The 27,962-nt window shown below is 37.6% G+C and overlaps 5 protein-coding genes and 1 pseudogene across 5 annotated transcripts; all 6 read right to left on the bottom strand.

The window, feature by feature from the left end:
• Window positions 1-258: 258 nt before the first annotated feature.
• LOC132854735 (C-X-C motif chemokine 11-6-like) lies at window positions 259-1,220 on the bottom strand. The gene is made up of 4 exons (XM_060883329.1): window positions 1,070-1,220; window positions 834-960; window positions 647-736; window positions 259-548 (listed from the first exon to the last, which is right to left on the bottom strand). Exons 1-4 carry the CDS (start codon window positions 1,125-1,127, stop codon window positions 536-538), a joined length of 288 nt encoding a protein of 95 aa, XP_060739312.1. The 5' UTR covers window positions 1,128-1,220; the 3' UTR covers window positions 259-535.
• Window positions 1,221-4,219: 2,999 nt separating this feature from the next.
• On the bottom strand, window positions 4,220-5,410 carry LOC132854867 (C-X-C motif chemokine 11-1-like). Its single transcript, XM_060883512.1, has 4 exons — window positions 5,329-5,410; window positions 5,112-5,238; window positions 4,909-4,977; window positions 4,220-4,655 (listed from the first exon to the last, which is right to left on the bottom strand). The coding sequence occupies exons 1-4, from the start codon at window positions 5,393-5,395 to the stop codon at window positions 4,583-4,585; spliced, it is 336 nt and encodes a 111-aa protein (XP_060739495.1). The 5' UTR covers window positions 5,396-5,410; the 3' UTR covers window positions 4,220-4,582.
• Window positions 5,411-8,192: 2,782 nt separating this feature from the next.
• Window positions 8,193-9,020, bottom strand: LOC132854857 (C-X-C motif chemokine 11-6-like). The gene is made up of 4 exons (XM_060883500.1): window positions 8,907-9,020; window positions 8,683-8,809; window positions 8,501-8,590; window positions 8,193-8,416 (listed from the first exon to the last, which is right to left on the bottom strand). Exons 1-4 carry the CDS (start codon window positions 8,962-8,964, stop codon window positions 8,404-8,406), a joined length of 288 nt encoding a protein of 95 aa, XP_060739483.1. The 5' UTR covers window positions 8,965-9,020; the 3' UTR covers window positions 8,193-8,403.
• Window positions 9,021-12,446: 3,426 nt separating this feature from the next.
• Window positions 12,447-13,294, bottom strand: LOC132854717 (C-X-C motif chemokine 11-6-like). The gene is made up of 4 exons (XM_060883294.1): window positions 13,184-13,294; window positions 12,960-13,086; window positions 12,778-12,867; window positions 12,447-12,679 (listed from the first exon to the last, which is right to left on the bottom strand). The coding sequence occupies exons 1-4, from the start codon at window positions 13,239-13,241 to the stop codon at window positions 12,667-12,669; spliced, it is 288 nt and encodes a 95-aa protein (XP_060739277.1). The 5' UTR covers window positions 13,242-13,294; the 3' UTR covers window positions 12,447-12,666.
• A 3,510-nt stretch (window positions 13,295-16,804) lies between these two features.
• Window positions 16,805-19,113, bottom strand: LOC132854315 (uncharacterized; annotated as a pseudogene).
• Window positions 19,114-25,420: 6,307 nt separating this feature from the next.
• On the bottom strand, window positions 25,421-26,240 carry LOC132854716 (C-X-C motif chemokine 11-6-like). The gene is made up of 4 exons (XM_060883293.1): window positions 26,127-26,240; window positions 25,903-26,029; window positions 25,721-25,810; window positions 25,421-25,622 (listed from the first exon to the last, which is right to left on the bottom strand). The coding sequence occupies exons 1-4, from the start codon at window positions 26,182-26,184 to the stop codon at window positions 25,610-25,612; spliced, it is 288 nt and encodes a 95-aa protein (XP_060739276.1). The 5' UTR covers window positions 26,185-26,240; the 3' UTR covers window positions 25,421-25,609.
• Between the last annotated feature and the right edge of the window lie 1,722 nt (window positions 26,241-27,962).

Raw genomic sequence — 27,962 nt, 5'->3', positions numbered from 1 at the left:
GTTTTTTCTTTTCTCTTAAATAGTTTGTGTTTAGCAAACATTGCTTATCTAGCAGAGAGAAAAAATAACCAAAATTATGTTTAATATTTTATGCTTATCCTCTAAAAATGGCTTTATTTCTGCTCCCATTTTACACTGCAAAATATATGTTTCTAAATATATTATCTAAACTAAAAGACAGTGCACTTAATATACATATAATTGAAACATTATCCACAATTACTTTTCTAATGAGAAAGAAATCACAATAATTCCATATTAGAAATGTTAAAAAAATCTTTGTGTTTATTGCTTTATACTTCAAACATGTTAATCAGTTTACAAAAACATACACAAATTATGTGAAAAAAATTAGATAGAAACGTATCCGGGAATATAAAGTTAGGACTTATAAAGTAAACAGCAGGAAATGTAATAAGATGAGCTTTATCAGTTTTAAGGAATAAGACATGGTTCATCAGTGCAGGAATTGAAACTGTTGGCATGCACACAGGATCGTTTCACATCGGTTCAGCATAGCGTCACAGCACGTGCTTTACACTGCATTCCTACAAGAAATAATTGGATATATTTTTAATTAAAATTTCGTTTAATTAATTATCAAACATACAGTAACATCATAGCTACCAGGAGGAAATGTTCTCACCTTTTTTTAATGGATCTTATGATGTACTTCTGAGTAAATTCAGATTCAGGGTTCAGACATTTTTGTCCTGCACCATTTTTAAGAGTGGCACTAAAGAAATAAACAGCAGGTTAGAGAGGTGAAATTGTATTATGGTAAAGTAAAGTATGCTGATTTGGTATTAGAGCTTACTAATACTTGAACTTACATAATTTCCACATTCTGACAAGTTGCACTTGCTGGATAAAATTCGATCTTGTCAATGCGTTGTGTCCGCACGGCGTTAACTAGAGGACCCAGACACAAACACCTCCTCACATTGGTCCTTGGTTGTCCTGCAGAGACATGTCAGTTACAGAATTGGCTAAATGACAGTATGGTACACCTATTTAACACAATTTTTTATACATGTTCTGATATATGTTGTAAAATTAAGACTCCTACCTTGTACATATGCAAAAAATAGGCATGCAACTGCAAGAAAAACTGCAGCAGGCTTCATTTTCCTCTTGCTGTTTCACAGATTCTTTCAAAGAAAATTCAGTCGTTGGTTTTTATCCAGAAGCTTGGAGCATGAATCGCTGAATGAATGAGTGCCTTTACTCCACTTTTTATAGGTTAGGCTGGGGTCAGTGTTTCCCCATCACCCTGTGATAATCAACCACATTCACTTTCAGCTTCCTCTCAGAACTACTTTCTTATTTCTTGGAAATGCCTAGCTTTATACTCAGCAGTGACTAAGGCATTATTGTACTTTATTTGTACTGTCTGGACAAAGGTGCAGCTTTATTACAAATATTAAAAAAAAATGTTTAATGCCATTTAAATTGCTTTAGAGGATTAAAATGATTAAAGAAACAAGATTTGTCCACATTTGCGAGATTATAGCTTTAAAAATAATAAGTGAATAAGATTTCTTTTACTCCTCAAATCCCCCCAGCTTTATCCAGGCAATGACGCGGAATGCCAGAGACATGCTGTTTTTCTTTTTAAGGAGATTTTTAGCTGGATTATTAGCATCGATTGCATTTTAAGCTGCATGATTCTGATAACGAAAAGCATTTGATCAAATTTTTCTTAATAATTCTACATTATTATTGAAATGAAAAAAAAAATCCATTGTTCTGATTTAAAGAACAAAGATTTTCTTTAAGCATACATATGTTTTAAGACAGCAGGTGGACTTTCTTTACTGTGTTTAATCATCATGAAATGTCTTACATTGAACACAATAAAGCTGCACATTCAATCTGTGCAAAATCTTTACAGATTGCTTTAAAAGCTGTGTCGAGTAGCAGTAAAACTACTGTAATTCTTAATCCATTTTCATCCATCATGGAAAGGCACTGCTGCAGTTCATTATGGTTTTCTTGTCGTTTTTCATGAACCCAGGATAATTTCTATTCTAATCATTTTTATTCTGTATTCTATATTGTTTGTATTTTGTTTGTATTTTTGGACTGCTTTCGGATAATGTCCATTTTTAAAATCGCTATACAAATAAAATTAAAATGAACTGATAATTACCTGGCTGTGTCGGGTGCTTGATGAGCTCAGACCCGAGACTCAATTATGTAATAGGTAAGCGTATTTTTGCCCATATAAACACAAAGTGTATTGAACCACCATATACCACAATCATCAGATTTTAAAGCTATATTTTAAAATCATCAGTTTTATAGACACTGAATACAGCGTACACTTTTGCACGTGACTTCAACCATTATACTGATGATATTCTACATATTTTCCAGGTGCAAGGAATAAACATTCTACTGTCTATCTCATGTTTTCCCTAAGTAATCATTAATATCATATTCAACTTCATTAGACTTTGAATTTCATATGTAATTTATTTCTATATTACTTCCTTCATAGTATGCTTATAAAGAAAAGAGAAGTATTTGGCTAAATGGTTTTCCAAAGTGGAAGTGGGTTATTTAATGTGGTTCTCCTGAAAGAAACTATGGAAACAGAAACTTCATGATTTCTCTTTTAAGAATATCAACTATTTCTAGCTGTCAGGTAAATTATATTGCGGTGACAATGAAATATATAAAGGAAAACAGTTTGATGAATCAGAGAATTCTTTTCACTATTAGTGAGAAAATTTCCTTAGCTGTAATTAACACACTAGATTTATTTACATGTCGGATATTCGTTTATTTTACATCAATCCAAACTGATTTTTGTTCATTTTTTTACTGACACATATGATCAGTAATTGTTTATTACGTCAATGTGAGAATGTGAACTTGCTCTGTTTTGTGTTGAGTGTTTTTGCAGTTATCCATGTATGTTATTATGATGATATGTGGTGCATGCGGTAGCCTAGTGGTTAAGGTGTTGGGCTACCAATTGGAAGGTTGTGAGTTTGATCCCAAGTCCACCAAGGTGCCACTGTTGGTCCCCTGAGCAAGGCCCTTAACCCTCAGTTGTATAATATAAAATGAAGTAATGTAAGTTGCTCTGGATAATGGCTTCTGCCAAAATGCTGGAAATATAAATGATATTAATACCTTTCACACCATGTTGTTTACAGTTTATAAACTCTCATGAACTTATTTGGCTCTAGTAGTATAATAATACCATATTCTTTAGTCTAACAGGCACTTTGGAGGGGAAAAGGAATACAATTTGTCCAACAACCTGTCAGTTGTTATTTGTTACAACCATTTTTTGGTTTGATTTGATTGATTTATCGTTTTATTAGGGATGTCACTGAAATGAATGCATTATTCTGATTTTTAATTTATTTTCTTTTTTAACCTGATCTAACGTGCTCAGTTCATGATTCAGTGCAATGTCATGTTTCTTGCTTTGGTGTGGAGTCTTGTTCTGCTTTGTTCTTTTAATTTGTGTTGCCACCCCCCATATTTTCAAGCCACCTACCCCACCACATTTCCACAGCCTCTGTCATATAAATCCCACACAGATTAGCTGCTGTGCACATGGCAGGATAACTCTTCTGAGATCTTGATAAATATGATAGAAGTGTTGCAGTCACCCCTGATATTTATGTCTGTTTTCATCATGTTTTTCATGATATTTATTGGATTATGATTATTCCTTCATTCCATCCATCCATCCATACATCCATCCATCCATCCATCCATCCATCCAAGTCTTCTGTATAAGGGGACATGGTGGTTCAGTGGTTAAGGTGTTGGACTACTGATTGGGAGGTTGTGATTTCAAATCCCAGGACCACAGAGTTACCAAACCTGGGCCCCTGTGCAAGGCCCTTCACCCTTATTACATACAAACAAAACAACTATTTTCTGATATATTTTTCCATCATGTCTCTGATTATGACTCTATAGAATGTTTGAAATCTGAAGCACTCCAACACTGAAATATATAATTGTTTACCTGATATTTCTAGTGCTAAACTCTTCTTGGTGCAATTTGCTTTATATAAAAAAATATTTTTACAATCTCATACACTGAGAGAATGTCTAAAAAAAAATGGACCAAAACAAAATTATTCGCACCAAATTGTTGCCACATGAACGAAACAACAAACAAACAAACACATAAATAAAGGAAACAATTTGATGTATTCTGATTGTATAAAGGTTTTATTATTTATTTATTTATTTATTTTTTGTTTCGGCTTTCGATCAGTTCACCAAATAGAAGAAATTTAATTGACATTTATTGTTAAATGTTAATTTTGCAATATCATTGTCTGTGTAATATTAATATCATTATACATTTAGTCACTAATAGCATGTTTGATTTGATTAGAAGTAATTTAAAAAATATAGTTTCATTTCTGTTAATTAATTACTAGACAAAGCACGGGTTAGATTTCAGAGTAAATATGAGCAAACAGACATATACACACATACAATAATGACTTTTTTTCATTTATATGCAGTGAACATGAATATCTCATAAGATAAAAGGCTGAGCAATCAGGTCAACATCGCTTGTTGTATTCAGCTGTAAATTTCAGTCTTGAGGCTTGTTCTTGTTCTGAATCTTGTTATGTTGTCCCTTGGACTTTTTCTTTTGCTTATTTCCACTGAAATCGTAAAAAGAAATAATAAGCATGAGTGTGTGTTTAGCAAACACACTGCATTTTGCATATTTAGGGCTCATTTATGATTTGGTTAAGGCTTTAATCTGCAATCTGCTAATGTTCGTCCTTGAGCAAGGCCATTATCTGTTTATTGGTATGTTTGGCTAAAAGCATCAGACTCATGAGTAGAGATAATTGTCTTGCTTGTTGAATTTTTAATGATGATAATGATTTATAAGCAATTACGTTTGCTCACCTTAAGAATTTCTGTCCTTGGTTTCCTTCTGGATTCAGGCAGACCTTCATTCCTTGCTTCAGAGTTAATCTAAAGAGCACATATGTGATAACAAACTTTAATTCACCAACCCGGTTTCCTTCATACTGCATAATAAATATTACTAAACTAATAATATAACTGAGCAGTGGAAAATACTTAAACAGTGTCTGATTCATACTCACATGATCTCAGTCTTTGCACAGGAGCCACTTGGAGGGAATATCACTAAACTCTTCACAAGTGCAGGTCTTACCCTTTCCTGTGCTTTCTTTTGGCAAGAACAGCGCTCTGCTTTTCCTTCGATCCGCCCTGCAGGGGTATTTTGTGCAACATGTTATGTACACAGGTGGTGTAGATGAAGTATACTTTGATAATTGCTGTTGATAAAGACAATCTTACCTTCACAAAGCATCACAGTCAGTGCAAAGATGATGACGAACAACACTGTGAGAGTTGCAGCTTTCATTTTGAAGATGGACTAAGAATGTGAGAGACCAAGTCAAGTGATGGAAGTTAAATAAGCAGTGGGGGAGAAGGGTTACATTCGAGGGACTTTTTTATTTGATCAGAAATTATTGTATTTTCACATGCTCCATTACTTCCTCATGGGAAAAACCCAGTCAACTCTGGATCAACAAATAAATTATTTTGTTACATTACTGTTTTAAAGCAGTGGATTCTACATAACAGAGATATTCTCACTGTCCAACAAAACTGCACATCTGAAGATTCTTTACCTGTCCGGTTTAAGTGAGTCTAAATAACTTTTGCTTATATATAACGGTTCTTGACTGTCAGGAGTCCAACCCAATGTGTCTTCTGCTGTTGTAGCTCATCCACCTCAAGGTTCAGTGTGCTGTGTGTTCTGAGATGCTTTTCTCCTCACCACGGTTGCATAGAGTGCTTACTTGAGTTCCTGTTAACTGAATCCAGTCTAATCATTCTCCTTAGACCTCTCTCATCAACACAGTGTTTCTGCCTGCACAACCTGCACTTCCGTAATACAGAAGTCTTAGAAAAATGATTATTAATTAACATTCAGTGAGGAAATATTTCCTAGAGAAATTATAGTGCAATATTTTACAGAAATTTAATAATGTTTTGCAGATGATCTTAAGCAGAATAACAAGAACACACATTAAATACAGCTGTAGTAGAAAAAAAATGAAATTGATAGCATCTTTTACTGTTATTTAAAGTTTTCTAATGATAGCATTCTAACAAATCACATGCAATGCATGTATTTGCTAGTATGCAAAAAACTGTTCAAAAAGTTACAAGAATGACCATTATAAAATTATTCTTTGCCAGACATTTCACTTTTCTGTATCATAACATTGCTTACATTTAACAGTGACCTAGAATTTGTGCAAAATCTGTTCTTTTCTTTTCTTTTCTTTTCTTTTCTTTTCTTTTCTTTTCTTTATAATTAAGATAAAAAATGATGAGTGTATTCAACTTACAGAATATCTTTTTGAATAGATTTTTGAATGGAACGAAACTACATAATGGAAGTTACTTCCTTCTTGGACCGTCGCTAGTAATGCATCCCTACATTACTTCACTTCATTAAAGGAGCTATAATCGTAGAAATTAATTTGTTTAATTATCAGTTTAAATTAATTAATATAATTATCAGTTTAAATGAATTAGTAATTCTATGTGCTCCAGCAAATTTCATCATGCATACAATCTCATTCCCTGAGAGAATATCTGAAATAATAAAAGACAAAAACAAAATAATTTGTACCCAAATTGGTATCACATGAACAAACAGACAAATAAATAAAGAACACAAGTTAATGTATACCAATTATATTAAGGTTTAATTTTTTTTGTTTGTTTGTTTTTGTTTGTCAGCTTCAGTTCATCATTCATTGGTTTCTACAGTCTGCTTTTTACTGCATCAGAATGTTTACTTAAACTTTCTATCCTCACACCAGGACATTCCATTGATACGATACAAGGAAGTCAGTTTTAAAGCAATGCTTTGTTCCTCTTTATCTATAAAAAAAGATCGTTTCTTTGAAATACTTCTTATCAGTGCAAAAGATACAATTTCACCCTGTTGTTTTGGTTGTTCTCCACAAAGATTGTTTGAATCACATTGCAAAAGAACAGGAAGAAAAAAGACAAGGAGAAGCAGAAGTGGTGCTTCAATGCTGGCTAATTATATGGTATTAATTCGATTAGGTAAAAATTTAGCCCCAGATGTTTCAGCATGGACCTAATCATGACTGATAGGGTTGATTAAACAACACTAAAAAAATTTCTCGAATTAGATCCAATTAGTTCCCATCCGTACCAACATCCGTCCGAGATTTCGCAAAGTTTTTGTTTGCAATGAAATTACATTTTCAGTTGAGAGATTTAAGTAAGCTATATGTGGTATTTTTCTTTAATCTGACACCACTTTTTTTTCCAGAGAAAAGTATACTTCAGGTTTGTAATTTTTGAATAGAAGCCTTTATTTTTGTCACATATATAATATTACAGCACAGTGAAATGCTTTCTTCTTATATCCCAACTTTGGAATTTGGAGTCAGAGCACAGGGTCAGCCATGATACAGCACCCCTGGAGCAGAGAGGTTTTAAGTTTTAGGGAGCCAGCAGTCGCATCTTAGCAATGCTGGGGCTTGAAACCTGATCCAATGATGAACAACCAAGAGATTTAGAAAAACCGATGGCCTTCAGCCTTTCATATAGCTCCATGGTGTAAACACAGGACTGTACTTTTGAGATATTTAATCACACTAATTAAAAAGCACCAGAGGTCAGTTTGTTATAGTCAGGCATGTTTTTGTGAGGTACTGTAGGAGGACACAAATCTAAGCTCATGCTTGAACAAGAGACCAGATGGTAACAATACTCAATGCACCACTCACTCACATTAACTGTGTGACTTGTTTAATTGTTTACATTCTAGTTTACTTGTTAGATGTTTTCTAATCATTTTCACAGAATTCTACATAGAGCAGACTGTTATCCTTTTTAAAGTTTCACCGGTGTGTTTTTCTTATTACTGAATTCAGTGTGTCGGTGAAGTGTCTGTAGTTTGCTGAATAACGATGCTGTAGGTGTGGAGGTGGATGTGGTAAGTCGCTCGCCTCCTCCAATCCTCTCATTATCTCATTTGCTTTCTAAAATAAATGAATAGTTTTCATCTCAGTCTTCACCTCCCTAAACTACTGATCAGAGACTGGGCAAACTTTTTAAAAACCTAGTTGATATCTAATAAGAAACACATTGCACTGAAGCGCTGTTATGTGCTGACTTTATTATTATTTAGTGGGTTAAGATATATTAAAAACAATAGATTTTCAACAGTTTCTTAGAACTATATAAATCCAACAATACACAGAAGTAATTCTCATAAATTAAACAGCAAAAATATCATATATACATATATACAGCATTTTAAATATTTTTAGAAAGCTTCTTCCACATCTGTTCAGTCATGACACGCTGCAGGCTTTACGCTGCACTCCTGCAAAACAGAAACCCGTTTTAAAACTCATATTCGTCTCTTACATAGATAAGAGGTAACAATAACTAATAAAAGTCGACCCACCTTTTTTTTAAAGCTGCCTTGATGTATTTCTGAGTAAATCCAGAATTGGGATTCAAGCACTTTTTCCCTGCTCCGTTCTTCAGAGTGACACTGCAGAGACAAATCACAAGTTAGATAACTCAATAGAACTAAATGATCTTGTATTATACATTGTTCAGGACATAAGTAGTGACTGAACTTACATGACTTCAACATTTTCACAAGATGCGCTAACAGGATACACTTCAATCTTGTCCACAAGTTGTAGACGAACTGCGTTAGCGGCAGGACCCATACACAAACATCTCCTTACGCTGGTACTGGCCTGTCCTGCAAACAGAAGACAATTGTAGATTTTGAGTTATTACAAATCTGTTTAATCCTGTAGATCATTAATAGAGATGCAGATGATGATTAAGAATCTAACCTTCTACATGAAGTATAAGTAGACCAGCAAACAGAACAAAAACTGCAGCAGATTTCATTTTTTCTCTTGCTCTTGATGCTCTGAAGATCCTGTGAGTGATTTTCGTCTTGATGCTTGTTGATGTGAATGAATGATAGAGTTTCCTCCTCTTTTATATGCTCAGATCGGTGTTTCCCCATCTTGCTGCCTTCAATCAAATCTGTTTCGATTTCAGTTGTACTTCCTCAGGAGCTAACTTTCTCATTTCTTGGAACTGGATTGTTTAACACTCGGTGACTGAGGATAATGTTCATGACTTTCTTCCGGTTTTAATTATTTCTTAAAGTATGGAAGTAAATGTACAAAAAATATTCAGAAAAGAAAAAGACGTCTACGTTTTAGTTTCTGATAGTAAAATAGTGTAAATTTCACCAGGAAACAGTGTGTGAGCACATTAGATAAAAAAACAGCTTATGTCTCTCAAACGTTAGTTAACATGATAATAACTCTGATGGTAATAAATAATCTGTTATTAATGTTTTATTAGAAATTTCTACCATCTCCTTCTAGCTGCCTGATACTAAAACATCCCCTTATAACTTTATAAATGTAACACAGTGATCTGGCATCTCATCCCGGGTGTTTTCCCACCTTACTCCCAGTTTTCCCAGTATAAGTTCTGGATCCACATCAACCCTGATCAGTATAAAACAATTACTGCAGATTAAATAAATGAATGAATTAGTCACTGAAATGTTTCAAATTTGAGAATGTGTTGAATTTTAAATTACAATATACAAATTTACTTTATTAGTCTCTGAAGCAATAAAATATACAGCTATGATGTCTTTAAAAGCTGGGTGTCTAAATTCATACTTTTTTCTCAATAATATCACTTGTTATCTGTCTACAGCAGTGGAATATTCTGCTCTGAATTTCATAGGGATTTGTTACATCACTGATTTCACTGTGGAAATTGCTGGTCTGGGTTTTCTTTTAACATAGTAGGATTACAGAAAAAGGAGAACTGTTTTTACAAACTCAGTGGTGTAATTTTATTTGCAGAGGTTAATAACATGTCTCCTGAAAGGGACAAAAGAAACTGAAACATCCTTATTTCTCTTTTCTGTGGAAATAAAGTGGATCAATAAATAGCCTTGTTTGTGTCCTGTATACAAATTGTTCAGAATTTCATATGAATCATAAAACAGAAGTTAAAATATACATATTATTAAACCTTGATCATAATAAAATGTTGACATTGATACTTTATCTTTAGTTATAGACAATGATACTATTGCTAAGCTCAAATATATACAAATTGATTTGTCAGCCCCCCGGATACGGAAGGAAGGAGACAGACCCGTATGCAGGATAGTTTCAAATGATAGGGGTTTAATACATCAGGAAGACAAACATATCCACACGACACGGGGAACTAACGTAACTAAACTACTGAATCCGTGCTACCATCGGCAACGCGGCTCACATACAGTATATATACACACACAAATCAATCACACGATGGGGAACAGGTGTGGAGACAGGGAGGAGCAGACGAAGGCGGGGCAGACACGTGACAATAACAAAAACATTAGCACGTGTCCAAAAGTCCGCGCTGATCCCTGACATTGATGTATGTTTAGCTAAAGAAAACGATTGATTTATGATTACTTGGATTATTTTTGCACATCCTGTTGCCCGTGTACAATATCAAGGAAGCATTGTAGAGTCTTCATACTTATATTTATTGCTTGAGTGTATTTTTTTTGTGTGTATTTAAATTGTATTGCTTTGTTTTGTGCTTTGTGTTGTTTTTTGATGTTTAATGTCTGTATGGATGTTGCACGGTTTGACCTGTGAGACACGACATCTCGTTCCACTGCATGTCTCAACATTTAGCGAAATGATAAATAAAGAAACTTGAACTTGAACTTTCTGCTACATTGTGTTTACTGTGATTTATTAAAATATTTAAATTGGAAGAAAGCATGAAATATTCACTGATACACTGAATCTGTATTTATATATATATATATATATATATATATATATATATATATATATATATATATATATATATATATAGATAGATAGATAGATAGATAGATAGATAGATAGATGTGTGATTAAAGGAAATTAAACCCAGAAGCTCTGTTATACTGTCACAGCAATTTAGTGGCCTTGTTCACAGCAACTAGATTAAAACCAGTTGAACATTGCTGTGTGATTTTCGAAGGAAACAGATAATGAAAAGATGCAAATCTCCACACAGTCAGTCAAAACAGCAACATTGTCCACTTAACCATCACAACACCACTAACTATGTGTAACTGTTCATACTAACATATTACTTGTGACTATTATTATGAACATGCAGTAGTGAGACACTTTGTGCACAGTGCAATATAACAGTAGGAGATTTTAATATCTTTTGAATAAGAACACAGGTGTGTTTTCCTCACTGATGAACTTATTGTCAGTGATGTGTCTGTAGTTTCAGAACAGCTGAACCTTATGGGAAATTTACAGAAGTATTAAGAGGCCATGCATTATTACAATTTTTTTCTTTCTTGTTTTTCTTGTTAACTCAACATAGAGGTTGGTTGTTGCTTAATTTCCTCGTGATCTTGACACATAGAAAGGTGTTTTGACGTGATCACGACTTAATGTTCTCCTGATCTCTGCATAAGAACATGTTCTAGAGCACGTTCAGCATCATGGATGATCACATGCACTTTTACTTTAATTAGGGACTCGTTAAGTTCCGACACGTAAGAAGGAGGCTGTGAGGTCTGCTTCATTATCGTCAAAGACAATATAGCGACCCTATACTGGGGTTAGCATTTATAGCGCAGAAAGCAAAAAGCGAGCGTCTGTAAGCTCTTACATCACAGAACAATATATTAATACAAAGCGATCATTTTTAATAAATGAGGGATAAAACAATTGACAGTATTAACGAAAATAAAGGCTTAAGGTTTTAATAATCATTACATATTAAAAAGTGGGTACATAAAGAAAATTATGCTGCGTAGTGTGCTTTTGCTGCCTCTAGAACATGTTCTTATGCTGAGATAACGACACAATGAACTTGTGATAACAATAAAACAAGAAAGAAAAAAAATATAACACTGCATGGACTCTTAGGACATCCGTAGAAATCTGATATTGGACAAACCTGAATATTTATAATGAGATTTTAGCTGTAATTTAAGTGCTACAGCTACTTGGTACATTTCCCTGGTTGACCACCAGAAGGCAACCCTTTACACACATTTAAACAACTTCTGTTGTGTTTTTAATGCTCACCTGCTTTGTCTTATGTCATACTAATGACCTTATCATTAAACCTTATTTAAACTCCTTTGTTTCACAATGTTTTGCTACTGTTGATGTTAGCAGGTGTCTGTTTTTTGCCCACCATATCTCTGATCCTAGAGTTTGTATTTAGCTTCTTCGATTTTTGTACCACATTTGTGTTCCTTTTTGCACTGTAATGAAACTCTGCACTTATATCCACCCTCTTGTTCCTTTCGTGACAATAAGAAACACGTTGCATTGTTTTCTGAAGCAATATAATGTTCTGGATTTATTAAAATTCATGTCAGTGCACAGAAACAATATATTTTTAAAAGTCTTGCATTTTTCTTCTAAAACTATATACATTGAGCAATATGCAGATTTACGGCTTATAAATAATATAAAACATATGTACAGTTCAACATTAAATATATTTCAACTTCTTCCACGTCTGTTCAGTCATGACACGCTGCAGGCTTCATGCTGCATTCCTGAAAAACAGAAACCTGTTTTAAAACTCATATTCGTCTTTTACATAGATAATAGAAAAATATTAAGATGTAACAATAATTAATAAAAGTCGACCCACCTTTTTTTTAAAGCTGTCATGATGTATTTCTGAGTAAATCCAGAATTGGGATTCAAGCACTTTTTCCCTGCTCCGTTCTTCAGAGTGACACTGCAGAGACAAATCACAAGTTAGATAACTCAATAGAACTAAATGATCTTGTATTATACATTGTTCAGGACATAAGTAGTGACTGAACTTACATGACTTCAACATTTTCACAAGATGCACTAACAGGAAACACTTCAAACTTGTCCACAAGTTGTAGACGAACTGCGTTAGCTGCAGGACCCAGACACAAACATCTCCTTACGCTGGGACGGGCCTGTCCTGCAAACAGAAGACAATTGTAGATTTTGAGTTATTACAAATCTGTTTAATCATGTAGATCATTAATAGAGATGCAGATGATGATTAAGAATCTAACCTTCTACATGAAGAATAAGTAGACCAGCAAACAGAACAAAAACTGCAGCAGATTTCATTTTTTCTCTTGCTCTTGATGCTCTGAAGATCCTGTGAGTGATTTCCGTCTTGATGCTTGTTGATGTGAATGAATGATAGAGTTTCCTCCTCTTTTATATGCTCAGATCGGTGTTTCCCCATCTTCCTGCCTTCAATCAAATCTGTTTCGATTTCAGTTGTACTTCCTCGGGAGCTAACTTTCTCATTTCTTGGAACTGGATTGTTTAATACTCGGTGACTGAGGATAAAGTTCATGACTTTCTTCCGGTTTTAATTATATATTAAAGTATGGAAGTAAATGTACAAAAAATATTCAGAAAAGAAAAAGACGTCTACGTTTTAGTTTCTGATAGTAAAATAGTGTAAATTTCACCAGGAAACAGTGTGTGAGCACATAAAAAAACAGCTTATGTCTCTCAAACGTTAGTTAACATGATAATAACTCTGATGGTAATAAATAATCTGTCATTAATGCTTTATTAGAAATTTCTACCATCTCCTTCTAGCTGCCTGATACTAAAACATCCCCTTATAACTTTATAAATGTAACACAGTGATCTGGCATCTCATCCCGGGTGTTTTCCCACCTTACTCCCAGTTTTCCCAGTATAAGTTCTGGATCCACATCAACCCTGATCAGTATAAAACAATTACTGCCGATTAAATAAATGAATGAATTAGTCACTGAAATGTTTCAAATTTGAGAATATGTTGAATTTTAAATTACAATATACAAATTTACTTTATTAGTCTCTGAAGCAATAAAATATACAGCTATGATGTCTTTAAAAGCTGGGTGTCTAAATTCATACTTTTTTCTCAATAATATCACTTGTTATCTGTCTACAGCAGTGGAATATTCTGCTCTGAATTTCATAGGGATTTGTTACATCACTGATTTCACTGTGGAAATTGCTGGTCTGGGTTTTCTTTTAACATAGTAGGATTACAGAAAAAGGAGAACTGTTTTTACAAGCTCAGTGGGGTAATTTAATTGGAGGAGGTTAATAACATATGTCTCCTGAAAGGGACAAAAGAAACTGAAACATGCTTACTTCTCTTTTCTGTGGAAATAAAGTGGATCAATAAATAGCCTTGTTTGTGTCCTGTATACAAATTGTTCAGAATTTCATGTGGATCATAAAACAGAAGTTAAAATATACATATTATTAAACCTTCACACAGAAAAATCAAGGTACAGTAAAGTACCTAAAAGAGTACAAATGCTTTGTCACCCCAGCTGTACCCTAGCAGGGAACAGAAATGTACCTCTGAACACTGGTACATTTTTGTACCTTCTTGTTTGTACCTCTAAAGAACAATTTTGCACCCTAGTGATAGAAATGTACCTTTATCTTACGGTTTAAAATTACATCCTGGTATTCTCCCAGGGCCCTTCACTAATATCCAGCTGAACTGATTTGTCCTATTAAAGAAAAAAAAATTCCAGTTCCTTCAGAGGCATTAGGCTTTGAGCATTTTGTTACCTGTTTAAATACAAAACATAGGCAGTGCATTTTTCACATTTTTTTTAATCACAAAAATAACAAATTTGAGTATAAAAGTACAGACCATTCTCAATTGAGTTTTATAACTAATACTGGATATTCTGTACCACACATTAACAATTCAATTAACATAGAATTTCAATTCCTGTGCTAAACATAGGTAGTGCATGTTTTACAAGCATTTAAACAAAATGTAACAATTCTTGAATAAAATACAGAACATTAGCAATTCAACTCATATACTGGATCTTCTGTATAAAACCACTTAAAATATTTAAAATGAACATGTAGAATGCATTTCAATGCCTTCAGAGCTTAAATACAAAACTGAAATCATCGGGCCCAATGAGCAGTTCATTAATCAGTTTTAAATACTAAACTCTCAGGCATTTTAACACATCCTATACTCGCTTTTGCAGACTTGTTTTTACCTTTGTCCCTCTTTAGATCAACCATCGCTGATTATCAGTATGTCAACTTGTATTTTGGACATTAAAACCACATATCTGATAAAAATCTGGACGGAAGACTTGCATTAAACAGACAGTTTACCCAAAAACTTAATTCTGTCATTTACTCATCCTCATGTAGTTCCAAACCTCTAATTAAATGAAGATATTTTGAAGAATGTTGGTAGCCAGACAGTTAATGTAGCCATTGACATCCATATTAGGAAAACAATAACAATACTACGCAAGTCAATGGCTACCAACAACTGTCTGGATACCAAAATTCTTCAAAATATCTTCTGTGTTCAATTGAAGAAAGAATTCATATAGGTTTGGAACAACATGAGGGTGAGTAAATGACAAGTTTCATTTTTGGTTGAACTATGACTGTAATGGCAGGTATAAAGGGGGGAACAATTCTCTCTATTAATACTTGTACACTAAGCATCCTCTTCATATGACCTTGCCAAAAACCTACAAGCATTTATACAAAATGTCTCAATCCAACATACAGATTACCATCAATCTTTTACCATCAATCATTTACATTTTTCATCCTTAGTAAAGTGACTGGCAGTGGCTTGTCTCCCTCCTCCATGATGTTGACAATGCTCCTCTGAAGAAAAGTGAGTGTTCGTCAGGTGTGGTGGATATGTGATGTTAAAAGTAAAATACATACAGAAGGCAGTCATGAAGGCCTCGTCTAGGCTGGTGCACTGGCACACAACCATGCCATCCACCTTCACCACACTGTGCCCTCTTCCAATGATTGCCTCTTCCAGTCATTCTCCATCAGTTGAATGGTTGGAAAGGGGGTAGCAGGGTCCTCCTACATACTGTAAAAGAAAACAAAAAGAAAACATTTTCAAATATAAATAAACAAGTCAGTCATTTTAGCCTTTTATTATATTTTAAAAATTCCTTGTATATATTGTAGATGGTTTTACAGGTACATTTACATTTAATTTTCATACTAAAGCTGGCGACGTCTTAAAAAAAAAAAAAATAAAAAAAAGGTTATGGAAAAAATGAAGCACATCTACCGGAGACAGAAAAGTCCAAAATCCAAGCTATCTTTTTCTGTTATTGTACTAACATGAGGTCCACCAGCCAGCATTGCAGGATAATTCAGAAGCCTACCTCTTTCATAGTAATGTAGTGTTCAATCTTTTCTCTGAAGATGAATGGCAAGAAGATAAGCCCAGCCCTTAAGTCAATTCCTGCAATTTGGAAAAATATCCTACTTTCTCAATCACATATTTTGCGATGTGGTAAAGCAAATGACATATATTGTGAGTTTCACTAGCAAAGTGACTGTCTCTACCTGGTAGATCTTCAGCCAGGGCATCCTGTCTTGTTTCAGTGTACTGTTTTGCTAGGGGGGATTTTGCTGTGGCAAGTTTCAGCACATTTGGCAGAACTCTAGCAAACCCTCTCTGAAGCGATGACAGAAGCTGCTTGGTGAGGGATGGATTCGGTCAATCTCATCAAAAAACTGTAGAATGTGAAGACATGATTAACATTCAATTAAATGTTTTATTTAATTAAATGTTAATTTTCTGTGACAGCAATCGACATGTCTGCAATTTCACAATTTCCAAAATCGTAACTGCATCCCTGTATCATTCAGATGTTTTCAAAACTCACTCCATCAGGCGTTCTTAAGTATGGGAACTTTTTGACTACATCCTCCACAGACATTAATTCCATGATTTCTCGACGTCTCCAGGAGAATGTTCGTGCCATGCGGTCTTTGACAGTCGAGATGTCTGGATGTTTCTTCTGATACTCACTTTGTAGAACGTTCACATGGGCCTCAACAGACGTTGAATCCTCCCCAACACAAGTTTCCTTTGTCAGAACAACAAACAGAGAATGCTTAAACTGTGACAGATAATGGCAGAGACAGATATGTGAAAAGTGAATCCGGGCCCTAATGTTCACTCAGTGAAAGAGTTAGGTGTATGCAAAAATATTTAAATGTCTGTAATATCTGCCTTACATTGTCCTGCACTAAGTGAAATGTAAAAGTGATTAAAAGTAAATATAAAAAAAAAAAGAAACATGGAAAATTAGATATGCTTATGGCAGTGGGCTTACATATGCTACCCTAACTGGCTTTCGACACAAACTCGCAGATGCACTGGTGGATCTGGACTGCTTTGTATGGCCAAACTTCTCCTTCAGCTTTCTTACTTCACTGTCGCTGACAAGTGGTGCACGTTCTGCTTTAAATTTTCGCTTTAAAAGACATGTGCCAGGTGTGCTAGAAAAAAACAAAAAAAAAAACACATTTGACTATTTGGCATATTCCAGCAAGTAAAGATAAAATATTATCTTGTGCAATTATGTAGACAGAGATAAATGGCTTAAAAACAATGCAACTTACATAGCCATTTTGCTCCTTATCCCTCGGGAAAGGGTATTTCAAGTGCCTTGGCAACTTGAATATACTCTGCATTAGTTGGATACCTAGTACAAAGGCAGAAAAAAATTCTAAATCTCTTGGTTGTGTCTAACAGTCTTCATAGATTGTGAATTGATCTTAAGTAGTACAGTTGTAGTAGCAAAGATGTTATAATGGTTATACTTACAAAGTGTATTCTGCCATCATTTCATACAGCGTTATTATTTTGTTGTGTACTTTTGGCACTGTGTGACATGGTTCCTTGATCTCAAGTCTCGCCTGGACATCTTTGGGAAAGGTTGGAATGACAGTCACAATAGGTAGTCCCCTGTGAGCTGCTTCAACACTGCAATACAAAATTACATCAGTAACCAATTGAGGGTTGATCCTATTGCATACAACAAAAAACCCTAGCTCATCACATTCAAATTTTAACTTGAGAGTGTGTTCATGACCAATAGTATTTAACTAGTTACTAATATTTACCCTAATTCTGAAAGCATGTGAAGGCGGCATAAAAACGCTCGTGATAGTCTAGCCTGAAAAAAATTCTAAACGCTGTTTGAGCATAAGAAACAACATTTATAGGATAGGTTATGTAAGTTTTTGTTGTAAAATAAAAAAAAAAAAAAATTGCTTAATTTGAGCAGATTTCGATATTTTCCTCAGCAGATGGCACGAAGCGGGAAAAATGGGTTGCGCTGCCCAATTCTGCAGGGGCTAAATGGCGATGTTAAGTGGAAGCATTTTACACGGCTTACTTGACTAAATAAACAAAATAACTGTGTGTAACCCAACTAGCAACAAGCCATAACGTGCTTAGTGTAGTTAATGATAGTTTAAGTTTTGCTTGTAAACGTTATTGATAGCTAACACTAGCATGCTATGAACAGAAAAAAAAAAATCAAGATTCAGTTACTTACCCCTGAATTTCCTTGCCTCTTCTTCGTTAATCTGTATTCCAGCTTCAATTATTTTCTGAATTAATTCATCCGTGGAAAAACTCAACAGGGATGGACAATTAACCGACATTTTCGCTCATTTCACGCACTCCTATTGCAAGTGAGAAAGAAAGTTCACTCAGATATCCCGCCTTCTGAATAGACGAGCCAATGGCTTTTAAATTATGATTTTGTGATCTCTGAATTGCTGCATAATGTACCTTAAGCTTGTTAAAAGTACAATTATGTACCCTTTGCTGTCAGAACTAATTTTGTACCTTTAAATTAAAACAAAGGTTCACAGTTGTCACCTTAAGGACCATTTCCTGTACCTTACAGGGTACTTTCATGGCAAATGTACCTTTAGGTACAGAAACAATAGGTTACTTTCGTAACCCCGGTTCTCTGAAACATCGAGTGGAGAGATCCACTTATGGGAAGGGCATCCGTTCCTGACCTCTACAGAAGCATCCAATTGCACCAAGTCTGGCTTGACAGACAGGAATGCGTGCCAAAGGCAGGTAAGGTAACGCCCCTTACCCGAGTGCATAATGCACCTGCACGCGCTACCTTTCCTCAGTGAGCATATTCGCTTCTCGTGCAGCAAGCGGGGCAAACTTGGTGGATCTCTCCACTCGATGTTTCAGAGAACCGGGGTTACGAAAGTAACCTATTGTTCTCTTTCATCATCTCGTGTTCGAGATCCACCTATGGGAGATATAGACAACTCCCTGGTTGCCCAATACACTCACAGCGAGGCCCTGTAAGCCAGAGGACGGCCAAAACGGTGGTGCTTGGCACGTCACAAAGCAGCAGACCTAACATACTGCGCGGGGTAAACAACCCAGCCAAAGAGAAACACGACATGTGGTAACATGCATGTTAGAACCCCGCTGAACCCCGCCGCTTGTTAGAACCCCGCTGCCTGCAGGAAAAGAACATGTATATAAACATGTGAATGGACCAACCTGGGCATCAGGAGAGGGGGAGACTATATGCTTGAAACCTGCATAACCAGGCCGGGCAGACAGGGTTGAAAGGAGTGCGGGCCTAGTAGCACGTGGCTACGAAGAGCCCACACTTAAGACGGCATGAGCCACCGTGGTACGGGTAACATCAAGCCGGTGCCTGACAAAGGTGTGTGGAGAGGAGCAGCAGCACAAATGTCCTGCAGGGGCACTCCCCCAAACAGAGCCCAAGAAGCAGCCAAGCATCTAGTGGAGTGAGCTCTGAGGCCACCTGGAGGCTGCACGCCCCTGGATTCATACTCTAAGGAGATGGCTCCCACAAGCCAGCGAGAGAGGCGTTGCTTAGAGATGGGTTTTCCCGTGTTCGGCAGGGCCCAAGAGATGAAGAGCTGGTCGCTCCTGTTAGTCCTGTCCATATATGCCCGTAGGGCATGCACAGGGCACAAAGCATTCAACCTCTGATCCTCTGCAGAAGAAAAGGGAGGAGGGTGAAAAGCGGAGAGCTCAATAACACCAACAGTGAAGGCTGGAAAGCACTTAGGCATGAAGGCCGGGTTAGGCCTAAGCAAAACCTTATCTCCACAGAGCGAGAATTTGGTGCACGAGGAATGAACCGAGAGCACATGCAAATCACTGACACTGGCGGAAGCCAAAGCCAGGAGCAGAGCCGTCTTGAAGGACAGCAGCTTGAGGGAGATATCCCCAGGGGGCTCAAAAGGCTGTTGGGCCAGCACCTCAAGCACCATGGAGAGATCCCAATCCGGGACAACACTTCTGGTGACCGGCAAGGAGTGGCGTGCGCCCTTCATAAATCTACAGATAAGGGGGTCGCCGAAACCGGCATGACACGCAGCGATAGCCGCCAAGTAGACATTAATCGTCGAAAAGGTTCTGCCACGATCAATAAGGTCCTGCAAAAAACCCAGAATATCAGCGACAGACCACAGATGCGAAACGAGCTGGCGCTCCTCGCACCACTCCTCAAACACACGCCATTTGCAATCATAGAGCGAACAAGTGGAAGAGGCCCTGGCATTCTGAATTGTGGCAATAACACGCGGGGGAAGCCCCAGAATGTTTAAATTCGCCCTCTCATGGGCCAGGCCCAGAGAGGCCCTGTCTGGGTGAGGATGAAAGATTTCCCTGTTCGCTTGGGCCAGGAGGTCCGTGCGCAACGGGAGGGGCCACCTGGGAGCTATGAGGATCAGAGACAAACCATGTACAGCGACCCTGGCCGAGTCGGAGATATCAGGCAGAGCGGAGGGAAAGCGCAGGGTAGCGCGCTGGGCCACGGATGAGCCAGAGCGTCCACGCCGAGGGGGGCGTCCTCGTCCCGAAGCGAGAAGTCTATATAATCGTCTATATAAGTCAGGATCCTGAGACCCGCTGTTCTCAGCGGCGCAAGGCCCGCCTCTACACACAGACAGAACGTCCTCGGACTCAGTGCGAGCCCGAACGGAAGAACCATGAATTCATAACATACGCCTTGGTGGGCAAAAAGAAGGAATTTCATATGCGGAGGATAGATGCTTATTTGAAAAAAAGCATCGCTTAGGTCGACCGAGCAAAACCAATCGTTCTGCTTTATCGATCGTATGAGAGAGCCATGTGTCAACATTCTGAAGTTGTATTTCCGTAAATGTTTGTTCAACACTCTGAGATCCAGAATAGGACGGAGAGAGCCGCCCTTTTTCGGGACCAGGAAATAGTGAGAGTAAAACCCCTGATCGCTTAGATGCGGGGCTACAATTCGATTCCGTCTGTCAGAATGTGGGCGGAGCTCTGGTCCGTGTGGGACCAGACCACTCCGTTGAACCGTGGAGGTGATTTGGCAAACTGAAGTCTGTAACCCATCGTGACCGTGTGAATTACCCAATCGGGGGCTGAGACCGACAGCCAGGCTGTCACATGACTCCTGAGCGGCCCCTTCACGTGACTCCCCGTGACGCCGGGAGCCGTTCCGGCCGGATCGTTCATTAATGGCGCAACAGCGCCCTCCAGTGGCAAAACCAGAGACGTTTTAATTTTTTCGTGGAAAACTGGGGCCGTAGCCTTTATTAAAACTGTGAGAGGAGTGTGAAGGGGAGTGTTTGGTGACACTGCTTCTGCACTCAATCCCATGTCCTTCCCCTCTGGAACAGGGGAACGCACTCCGGACGACACAGGGAACAGTGAAGCCTGTGCGGAACAAAGAACATCCCTCGCCTGCGAGGGGGGCTGACCTCGCCGAAAGAGAACCTCCGTCTTTTGGAGGGGCGAACCTGGAGGGTAGAACAGGTGTCCGGGGGGCTGGCCGCCCATGAACACGAACCGAAAACCCCCTGTGGCCGAACATCAGGTCGGCCGTTTTCGTTTCTGGACCGAAGGGGCGGAGTTGGGAGGCTTCCTAGCCGAAGCGAAGGACATCTTACCCCAGGGCCTAGCGGGGGGTGGGGGGTGGCCGCTCTGCTGAGCCTGTGGTTTCCCACGGGGTTTGTTGGTCCTGCCCGTGTAGTGGGACTGGCGTCCCGCAGCAGGAGCGTTGGGCGGCCGCCCAGATGGCATCTGGTGCTGCGCCGGCTTCCTAGGAAGACACAGCGCGAAAGGCTAGTCGGCTCGTCCTCCTTCTTCTTATCGTCGCAGCGCTGCTGCATCAGCGCAATGACCGGGCCGAAAAGAGCTTGACCCGGCTCAACCGGCGTTCCTGCGATGCGACGCTTCTCACTATCAGGGAGACCGGATAGATTAAGCCACAGCGCGTGTTCCCCGACCACCGACAAAGCCATAGAGCACCCGCTCGCCTGGACAGCTTGATGGGCATTGCGGAGAACGAGGACATTGACCGTGACGACCTCCTTCCAGAGATCGGGCGATGGCGACCCACTCTCCAGTTGTTGACCCAAATCAAGCAGGAGTTCAGCCTGATATGCAGACAACAGCGAGGAGACATTGAGAGCTCAGATAGAAAGAGCCGAGGATTTATATGAAGCTTGATGAATCGACGCGGAGAAGCGATCCATCTTGCTTGGGAGGACGAGCTTGGGTGTGGCAAGCAGCCCGCCCTGAGATGGGTTAAGGTGTCTGGCGATGGAAGGCTCGATCACGGGGGGGGTCGCCCATGCCCAGACCCGCCATATCCTTCACCTCAAGCCCCGCGAGACCATGTTTCAGGTCAAGCGGATCTCCCCAGCAATGTCTCATGTGTTTAGCACACGCAGGGAGGACAGGCAGAAGCTGCTTTCTCGGGCCGGTAGGAGGCCCCAGAAGCTTGCCGTCATATACATCTCTCTCCTGATCCGAAGCATTCAGGAGAGCCGGCCATTCGATGTTGAGCCGCGTGGCAGAGCTCCAGCAGTACCGATTGAGGCGGGGCGGAGGGAGCCTGAGGGACCGTGGAAGACGGGATGGCTTCCTCGTCATCCAAGCCATCGAGAAGGCCCGCCTCGACCTCGTCCCCGGAACCTGCCGGTCCGTCTGGGAAACGGTCGTCGGCCGGTAGCAAATCCTCAAATGGGGAAGGACACATGTTGGCCCAGTCAGAGGAAGTCGCACCGCGGGAGGCCCCCGGGTGCGCAGCGGCGTCGCCTTTTTTCCCCCTCTGAGTCGGACAGCCCGAAATCGACACACTGGGCAGCGGCCGTTTTGAGCCTGAGCTTTTTTTGGGAGTGCCAGGCAATGGCTACAGTTAAAAAAGAAAAAAGGGGGGCGCGAGCGTGGGTGCCTCACGAAGCTAACCTGGCTGAGGACGAGCACGTCCGGCGGAGGCTGATCAGCCGATATGTCCTCCTAAAGACAAAAAGTGCAGTCCAAAAAACCAGGGAACTGTGAGGTCGGAGCAGAAGTCGCGAGAAGCGAAAGTTAACTGAGGAAAGGTAGCGCGTGCAGGTGCATTATGCACTCGGGTAAGGGGTGTTACCTTACCTGCCTTTGGCACGCACTCCTGTCTGTCAAGCCAGACTTGGGGCAATTGGATACTTCTGTAGAGGTCAGGAATGGATGCCCTTCCCATAGGTGGATCTCGAACACGAGATGATGAAAGAGAACGATACCCCTATTTTTCTGTGTGTTGATTATAATAAAATGTTGACACTTATAAGTTTTTATCTTTAGTCATAGACAATAATACTATTGCTAAGCTCAAATATATACAAATTGATTTATGTTTATATATATATATATATATATATATATATATATACACGTATATATATATATATATATATATATACGTGTATATATATATATATATATATATATATATATATATATATATATATATATATATATATATATATATATATATATATATATATATATATATATATATATATACACGTATATATATATATATATATATATACGTATATATATATATATATATATATATATATATTATATATATATATATATAAACTATATATAGATAGATAGATAGATAGATAGATAGATAGATAGATAGATAGATAGATATGTGATTAAAATAAATTAAACCCAGAAGCTCTGTTATACTGTCACAGCTATTTAGTGGCCTGGTTCGCAGCCACCTGATTACAACCAGTTGAAAATTGATGTGCGATTTTAGAAGGAAACAGATGATGAAAAGGTGCAAATCTCCATACAGTCAGTCAAAACAGCAACATTATCCACTTAACCATCACAACACCACTAACGTTAACACCATTAACCATGTGTAACTGTTCATACTAACATATTACTTGTGACTATTATTATGAACGTGCAGTAGTGAGACACTTTGTGCACAATGCAATATAACAGTAGGAGATTTTAATATCTTTTGAATAAGAACACAGGCGTGTTTTCCTCACTGATGAACTTATTGTCAGTGATGTGTCTGTAGTTTCAGAACAGCTGAACCTCATGGGAAATTTACAGAAGTATTAAGAGGCCATGCATTATTACAATTTTTTTCTTTCTTGTTTTTCTCGTTAACTCAACATAAAGGTTGTTTTGTCGTGATCACAGCTTAATTTCCTCATGATCTCGACACATAGAAAAGTGTTTTGACGTGATCACGACTTAATGTTCTCCTGATCTCTGCATAAGAACATGTTCTAGAGCACGTTCAGCATCATGGATGATCACATGCACTTTTACTTTAATTAGGGATTCGTTAAGTTCCGACACGTAAAAAGGAGGCTGTGAGGTCTGCTTCATTATCGTCAAAGACAATATAGTGACCCTATACTGGGGTTAGCATTTATAGCGCTGAAAACGGAAAGCGAGCGTCTGTAAGCTCTTACATCACAGAACAATAAATTAATACAAAACGATCATTTTTAATAAATGAGCGATAAAACAATTGACAGTACTGAGAATAAAGGCTTACGGTTTTAATAATCGTTACATATTAGAAAGTGGGTACATAAAGAAAATTATGCTGCGTAGTGTGCTTTTGCTGCCTCTAGAACATGTCCTTATGCTGAGATAATGACACAATGAACTTGTGATAACAATAAAACAAGAAAGAAAAAAATATAACACTGCATGGACTCTTAGGACTTCCGTAGAAATTTGATACTGGACAAACCTGAATATTTATAATGAGATTTTAGCTGTAATTTAAGTGCTACAGCTACTTGGTACATTTCCCTGGTTGACCACCAGAAGGCAACCCTTTACACACATTTAAACAACTTCTGTTGTGTTTTTAATGCTCAACTGCTTTGTCTAATGTCATTAGTGACCTTATTTAAACTCCTTTGTTTCACAATGTTTTGCTACTGTTGATGTTCTCAGGTGTCTGTTTTTTTGCCCACCATATCTCTGATCCTTGTGTTTGTATTTAGCTTCTTCGATTTTTGTACCACATTTGTGTTCCTTTTTGCACTGTAATTAAACTCTGCACTTATATCCACCCTCTTGTTCCTTTCGTGACAATAAGAAACACATTGCATTGTTTTCTGAAGCAATATAATGTTCTGGATTTATTAAAATTCATGTCAGTGTACAGAAACAATATATTTTTAAAAGTCCTGCATTTTTCCTCAGAAACTATATACATTGAGCAATATGCAGATTTACAGTTTATAAATAACATGAAACATATGTACAGTTCAACTTTAAATATATTTCAACTTCTTCCACGTCTGTTCAGTCATGACACGCTGCAGGGGCTTTACGCTTCACTCCTGCAAAACAGAAACAAGTTTAAAAACTCATATTCGTCTCTTACATAGATAATAGAAAAATATTAAGATGTAACAATAATTAATAAAAGTCGACCCACCTTTTTTTTAAAGCTGCCTTGATGTATTTCTGAGTAAATCCAGAATTGGGATTCAAGCACTTTTTCCCTGCTCCGTTCTTCAGAGTGACACTGCAGAGACAAATCACAAGTTAGATAACTCAATAGAACTAAATGATCTTGTATTATACATTGTTCAGGACATAAGTAGTGACTGAACTTACATGACTTCAACATTTTCACAAGATGCACTAACAGGATACACTTCAAACTTGTCCACAAGTTGTAGACGAACTGCGTTAGCGGCAGGACCCAGACACAAACATCTCCTTACGCTGGTACTGGCCTGTCCTGCAAACAGAAGACAATTGTAGATTTTGAGTTAATACAAATCTGTTTAATCATGTAGATCATTAATAGAGATGCAGATGATGATTAAGAATCTAACCTTCTACATGAAGTATAAGTAGACCAGCAAACAGAACAAAAACTGCAGCAGATTTCATTTTTTCTCTTGCTCTTGATGCTCTGAAGATCCTGTGAGTGATTTTCGTCTTGATGCTTGTTGATGTGAATGAATGATAGAGTTTCCTCCTCTTTTATATGCTCAGATCGGTGTTTCCCCATCTTCCTGCCTTCAAACAAATCTGTTTCGATTTCAGTTGTACTTCCTCAGGAGCTAACTTTCTCATTTCTTGGAACTGGATTGTTTAACACTCGGTGACTGAGGATAATGTTCATGACTTTCTTCCGGGTTTTAATTTCACAAAGTCTCCAATTTTATCTGTCACATCTGACACACTGCAAAACTTCAAATCTAGAATCTAAGCAAAATTTGTCTGCATTTGAAAGATCAATGGCTGAACCAAACTAATGATTCAAATTAAAGCACAATTATTCATAGAATAAAATTCTCTGATAAAGGTTGAAAAAATTTTCACTCACTTAGAAGGAGAAAAATATGAACGTTTATTATTACTTAAAGTATGGAAATAAATGTACAAAAAATATTCAGAAAAGAAAAAGACGTCTACGTTTTAGTTTCTGATAGTAAAATAGTGTAAATTTCACCAGGAAACAGTGCGTGAGCACATTAGATAAAAAAAACAGCTTATGTCTCTCAAACGTTAGTTAACATGATAATAACTCTGATGGTAATAAATAATCTGTCATTAATGCTTTATTAGAAATTTCTACCATCTCCTTCTAGCTGCCTGATACTAAAACATCCCCTTATAACTTTATAAATGTAACACAGTGATCTGGCATCTCATCCCAGGTGTTTTCCCACCTTACTCCCAGTTTTCCCAGTATAAGTTCTGGATCCACATCAACCCTGATCAGTATAAAACAAGTACTGCAGATTAAATAAATGAATGAATTAGTCACTGAAATGTTTCAAATTTGAGAATATGTTGAATTTTAAATTACAATATACAAATTTACTTTATTAGTCTCTGAAGCAATAAAATATACAGCTATGATGTCTTTAAAAGCTGGGTGTCTAAATTCATACTTTTTTCTCAATAATATCACTTGTTATCTGTCTACAGCAGTGGAATATTCTGCTCTGAATTACATAGGGATTTGTTACATCACTGATTTCACTGTGGAAATTGCTGGTCTGGGTTTTCTTTTAACATAGTAGGATTACAGAAAAAGGAGAACTGTTTTTACAAGCTCAGTGGGGTAATTTAATTGGAGGAGGTTAATAACATATGTCTCCTGAAAGGGACAAAAGAAACTGAAACATGCTTACTTCTCTTTTCTGTGGAAATAAAGTGGATCAATAAATAGCCTTGTTTGTGTCCTGTATACAAATTGTTCAGAATTTCATGTGGATCATAAAACAGAAGTTAAAATATACATATTATTAAACCTTCACACAGAAAAATCAAGGTACAGTAAAGTACCTAAAAGAGTACAAATGCTTTGTCACCCCAGCTGTACCCTAGCAGGGAACAGAAATGTACCTCTGAACACTGGTACATTTTTGTACCTTCTTGTTTGTACCTCTAAAGAACAATTTTGCACCCTAGTGATAGAAATGTACCTTTATCTTACGGTTTAAAATTACATCCTGGTATTCTCCCAGGGCCCTTCACTAATATCCAGCTGAACTGATTTGTCCTATTAAAGAAAAAAAAAATCCAGTTCCTTCAGAGGCATTAGGCTTTGAGCATTTTGTTACCTGTTTAAATACAAAACATAGGCAGTGAATTTTCACATTTTTTTTAATCACAAAAATAACAAATTTGAGTATAAAAGTACAGACCATTCTCAA

Source organism: Tachysurus vachellii, chromosome 12 (genome assembly GCF_030014155.1).
Source record: "Tachysurus vachellii isolate PV-2020 chromosome 12, HZAU_Pvac_v1, whole genome shotgun sequence".
NCBI lineage: Eukaryota > Metazoa > Chordata > Actinopteri > Siluriformes > Bagridae > Tachysurus > Tachysurus vachellii.
The sequence above is the reverse complement of the archived record's forward strand: the minus strand, read 5'-3'. Positions and strand labels throughout refer to the sequence as shown.

Excerpts from the sequence above, each read along its gene's own strand:
- LOC132854735 (XM_060883329.1), bottom strand. The coding sequence starts at position 1,127 with ATGAAGCCTGCTGCAGTTTTTCTTGCAGTTGCATGCCTATTTTTTGCA. Across the intron at positions 961-1,069 it reads ATTTTTTGCATATGTACAAG|GACAACCAAGGACCAATGTG; the intron begins GTAGGAGTCTTA and ends ATGTCTCTGCAG. Across the intron at positions 737-833 it reads TGTCAGAATGTGGAAATTAT|TGCCACTCTTAAAAATGGTG; the intron begins GTAAGTTCAAGT and ends TTATTTCTTTAG.
- LOC132854867 (XM_060883512.1), bottom strand. The coding sequence starts at position 5,395 with ATGAAAGCTGCAACTCTCACAGTGTTGTTCGTCATCATCTTTGCACTG. Across the intron at positions 5,239-5,328 it reads GACTGTGATGCTTTGTGAAG|GGCGGATCGAAGGAAAAGCA; the intron begins GTAAGATTGTCT and ends ATACCCCTGCAG. Across the intron at positions 4,978-5,111 it reads TGTGCAAAGACTGAGATCAT|ATTAACTCTGAAGCAAGGAA; the intron begins GTGAGTATGAAT and ends TGTGCTCTTTAG.
- LOC132854857 (XM_060883500.1), bottom strand. The coding sequence starts at position 8,964 with ATGAAATCTGCTGCAGTTTTTGTTCTGTTTGCTGGTCTACTTATACTT. Across the intron at positions 8,810-8,906 it reads ACTTATACTTCATGTAGAAG|GACAGGCCAGTACCAGCGTA; the intron begins GTTAGATTCTTA and ends TTCTGTTTGCAG. Across the intron at positions 8,591-8,682 it reads TGTGAAAATGTTGAAGTCAT|TGTCACTCTGAAGAACGGAG; the intron begins GTAAGTTCAGTC and ends TTGTCTCTGCAG.
- LOC132854717 (XM_060883294.1), bottom strand. The coding sequence starts at position 13,241 with ATGAAATCTGCTGCAGTTTTTGTTCTGTTTGCTGGTCTACTTATTCTT. Across the intron at positions 13,087-13,183 it reads ACTTATTCTTCATGTAGAAG|GACAGGCCCGTCCCAGCGTA; the intron begins GTTAGATTCTTA and ends TTCTGTTTGCAG. Across the intron at positions 12,868-12,959 it reads TGTGAAAATGTTGAAGTCAT|TGTCACTCTGAAGAACGGAG; the intron begins GTAAGTTCAGTC and ends TTGTCTCTGCAG.
- LOC132854716 (XM_060883293.1), bottom strand. The coding sequence starts at position 26,184 with ATGAAATCTGCTGCAGTTTTTGTTCTGTTTGCTGGTCTACTTATACTT. Across the intron at positions 26,030-26,126 it reads ACTTATACTTCATGTAGAAG|GACAGGCCAGTACCAGCGTA; the intron begins GTTAGATTCTTA and ends TTCTGTTTGCAG. Across the intron at positions 25,811-25,902 it reads TGTGAAAATGTTGAAGTCAT|TGTCACTCTGAAGAACGGAG; the intron begins GTAAGTTCAGTC and ends TTGTCTCTGCAG.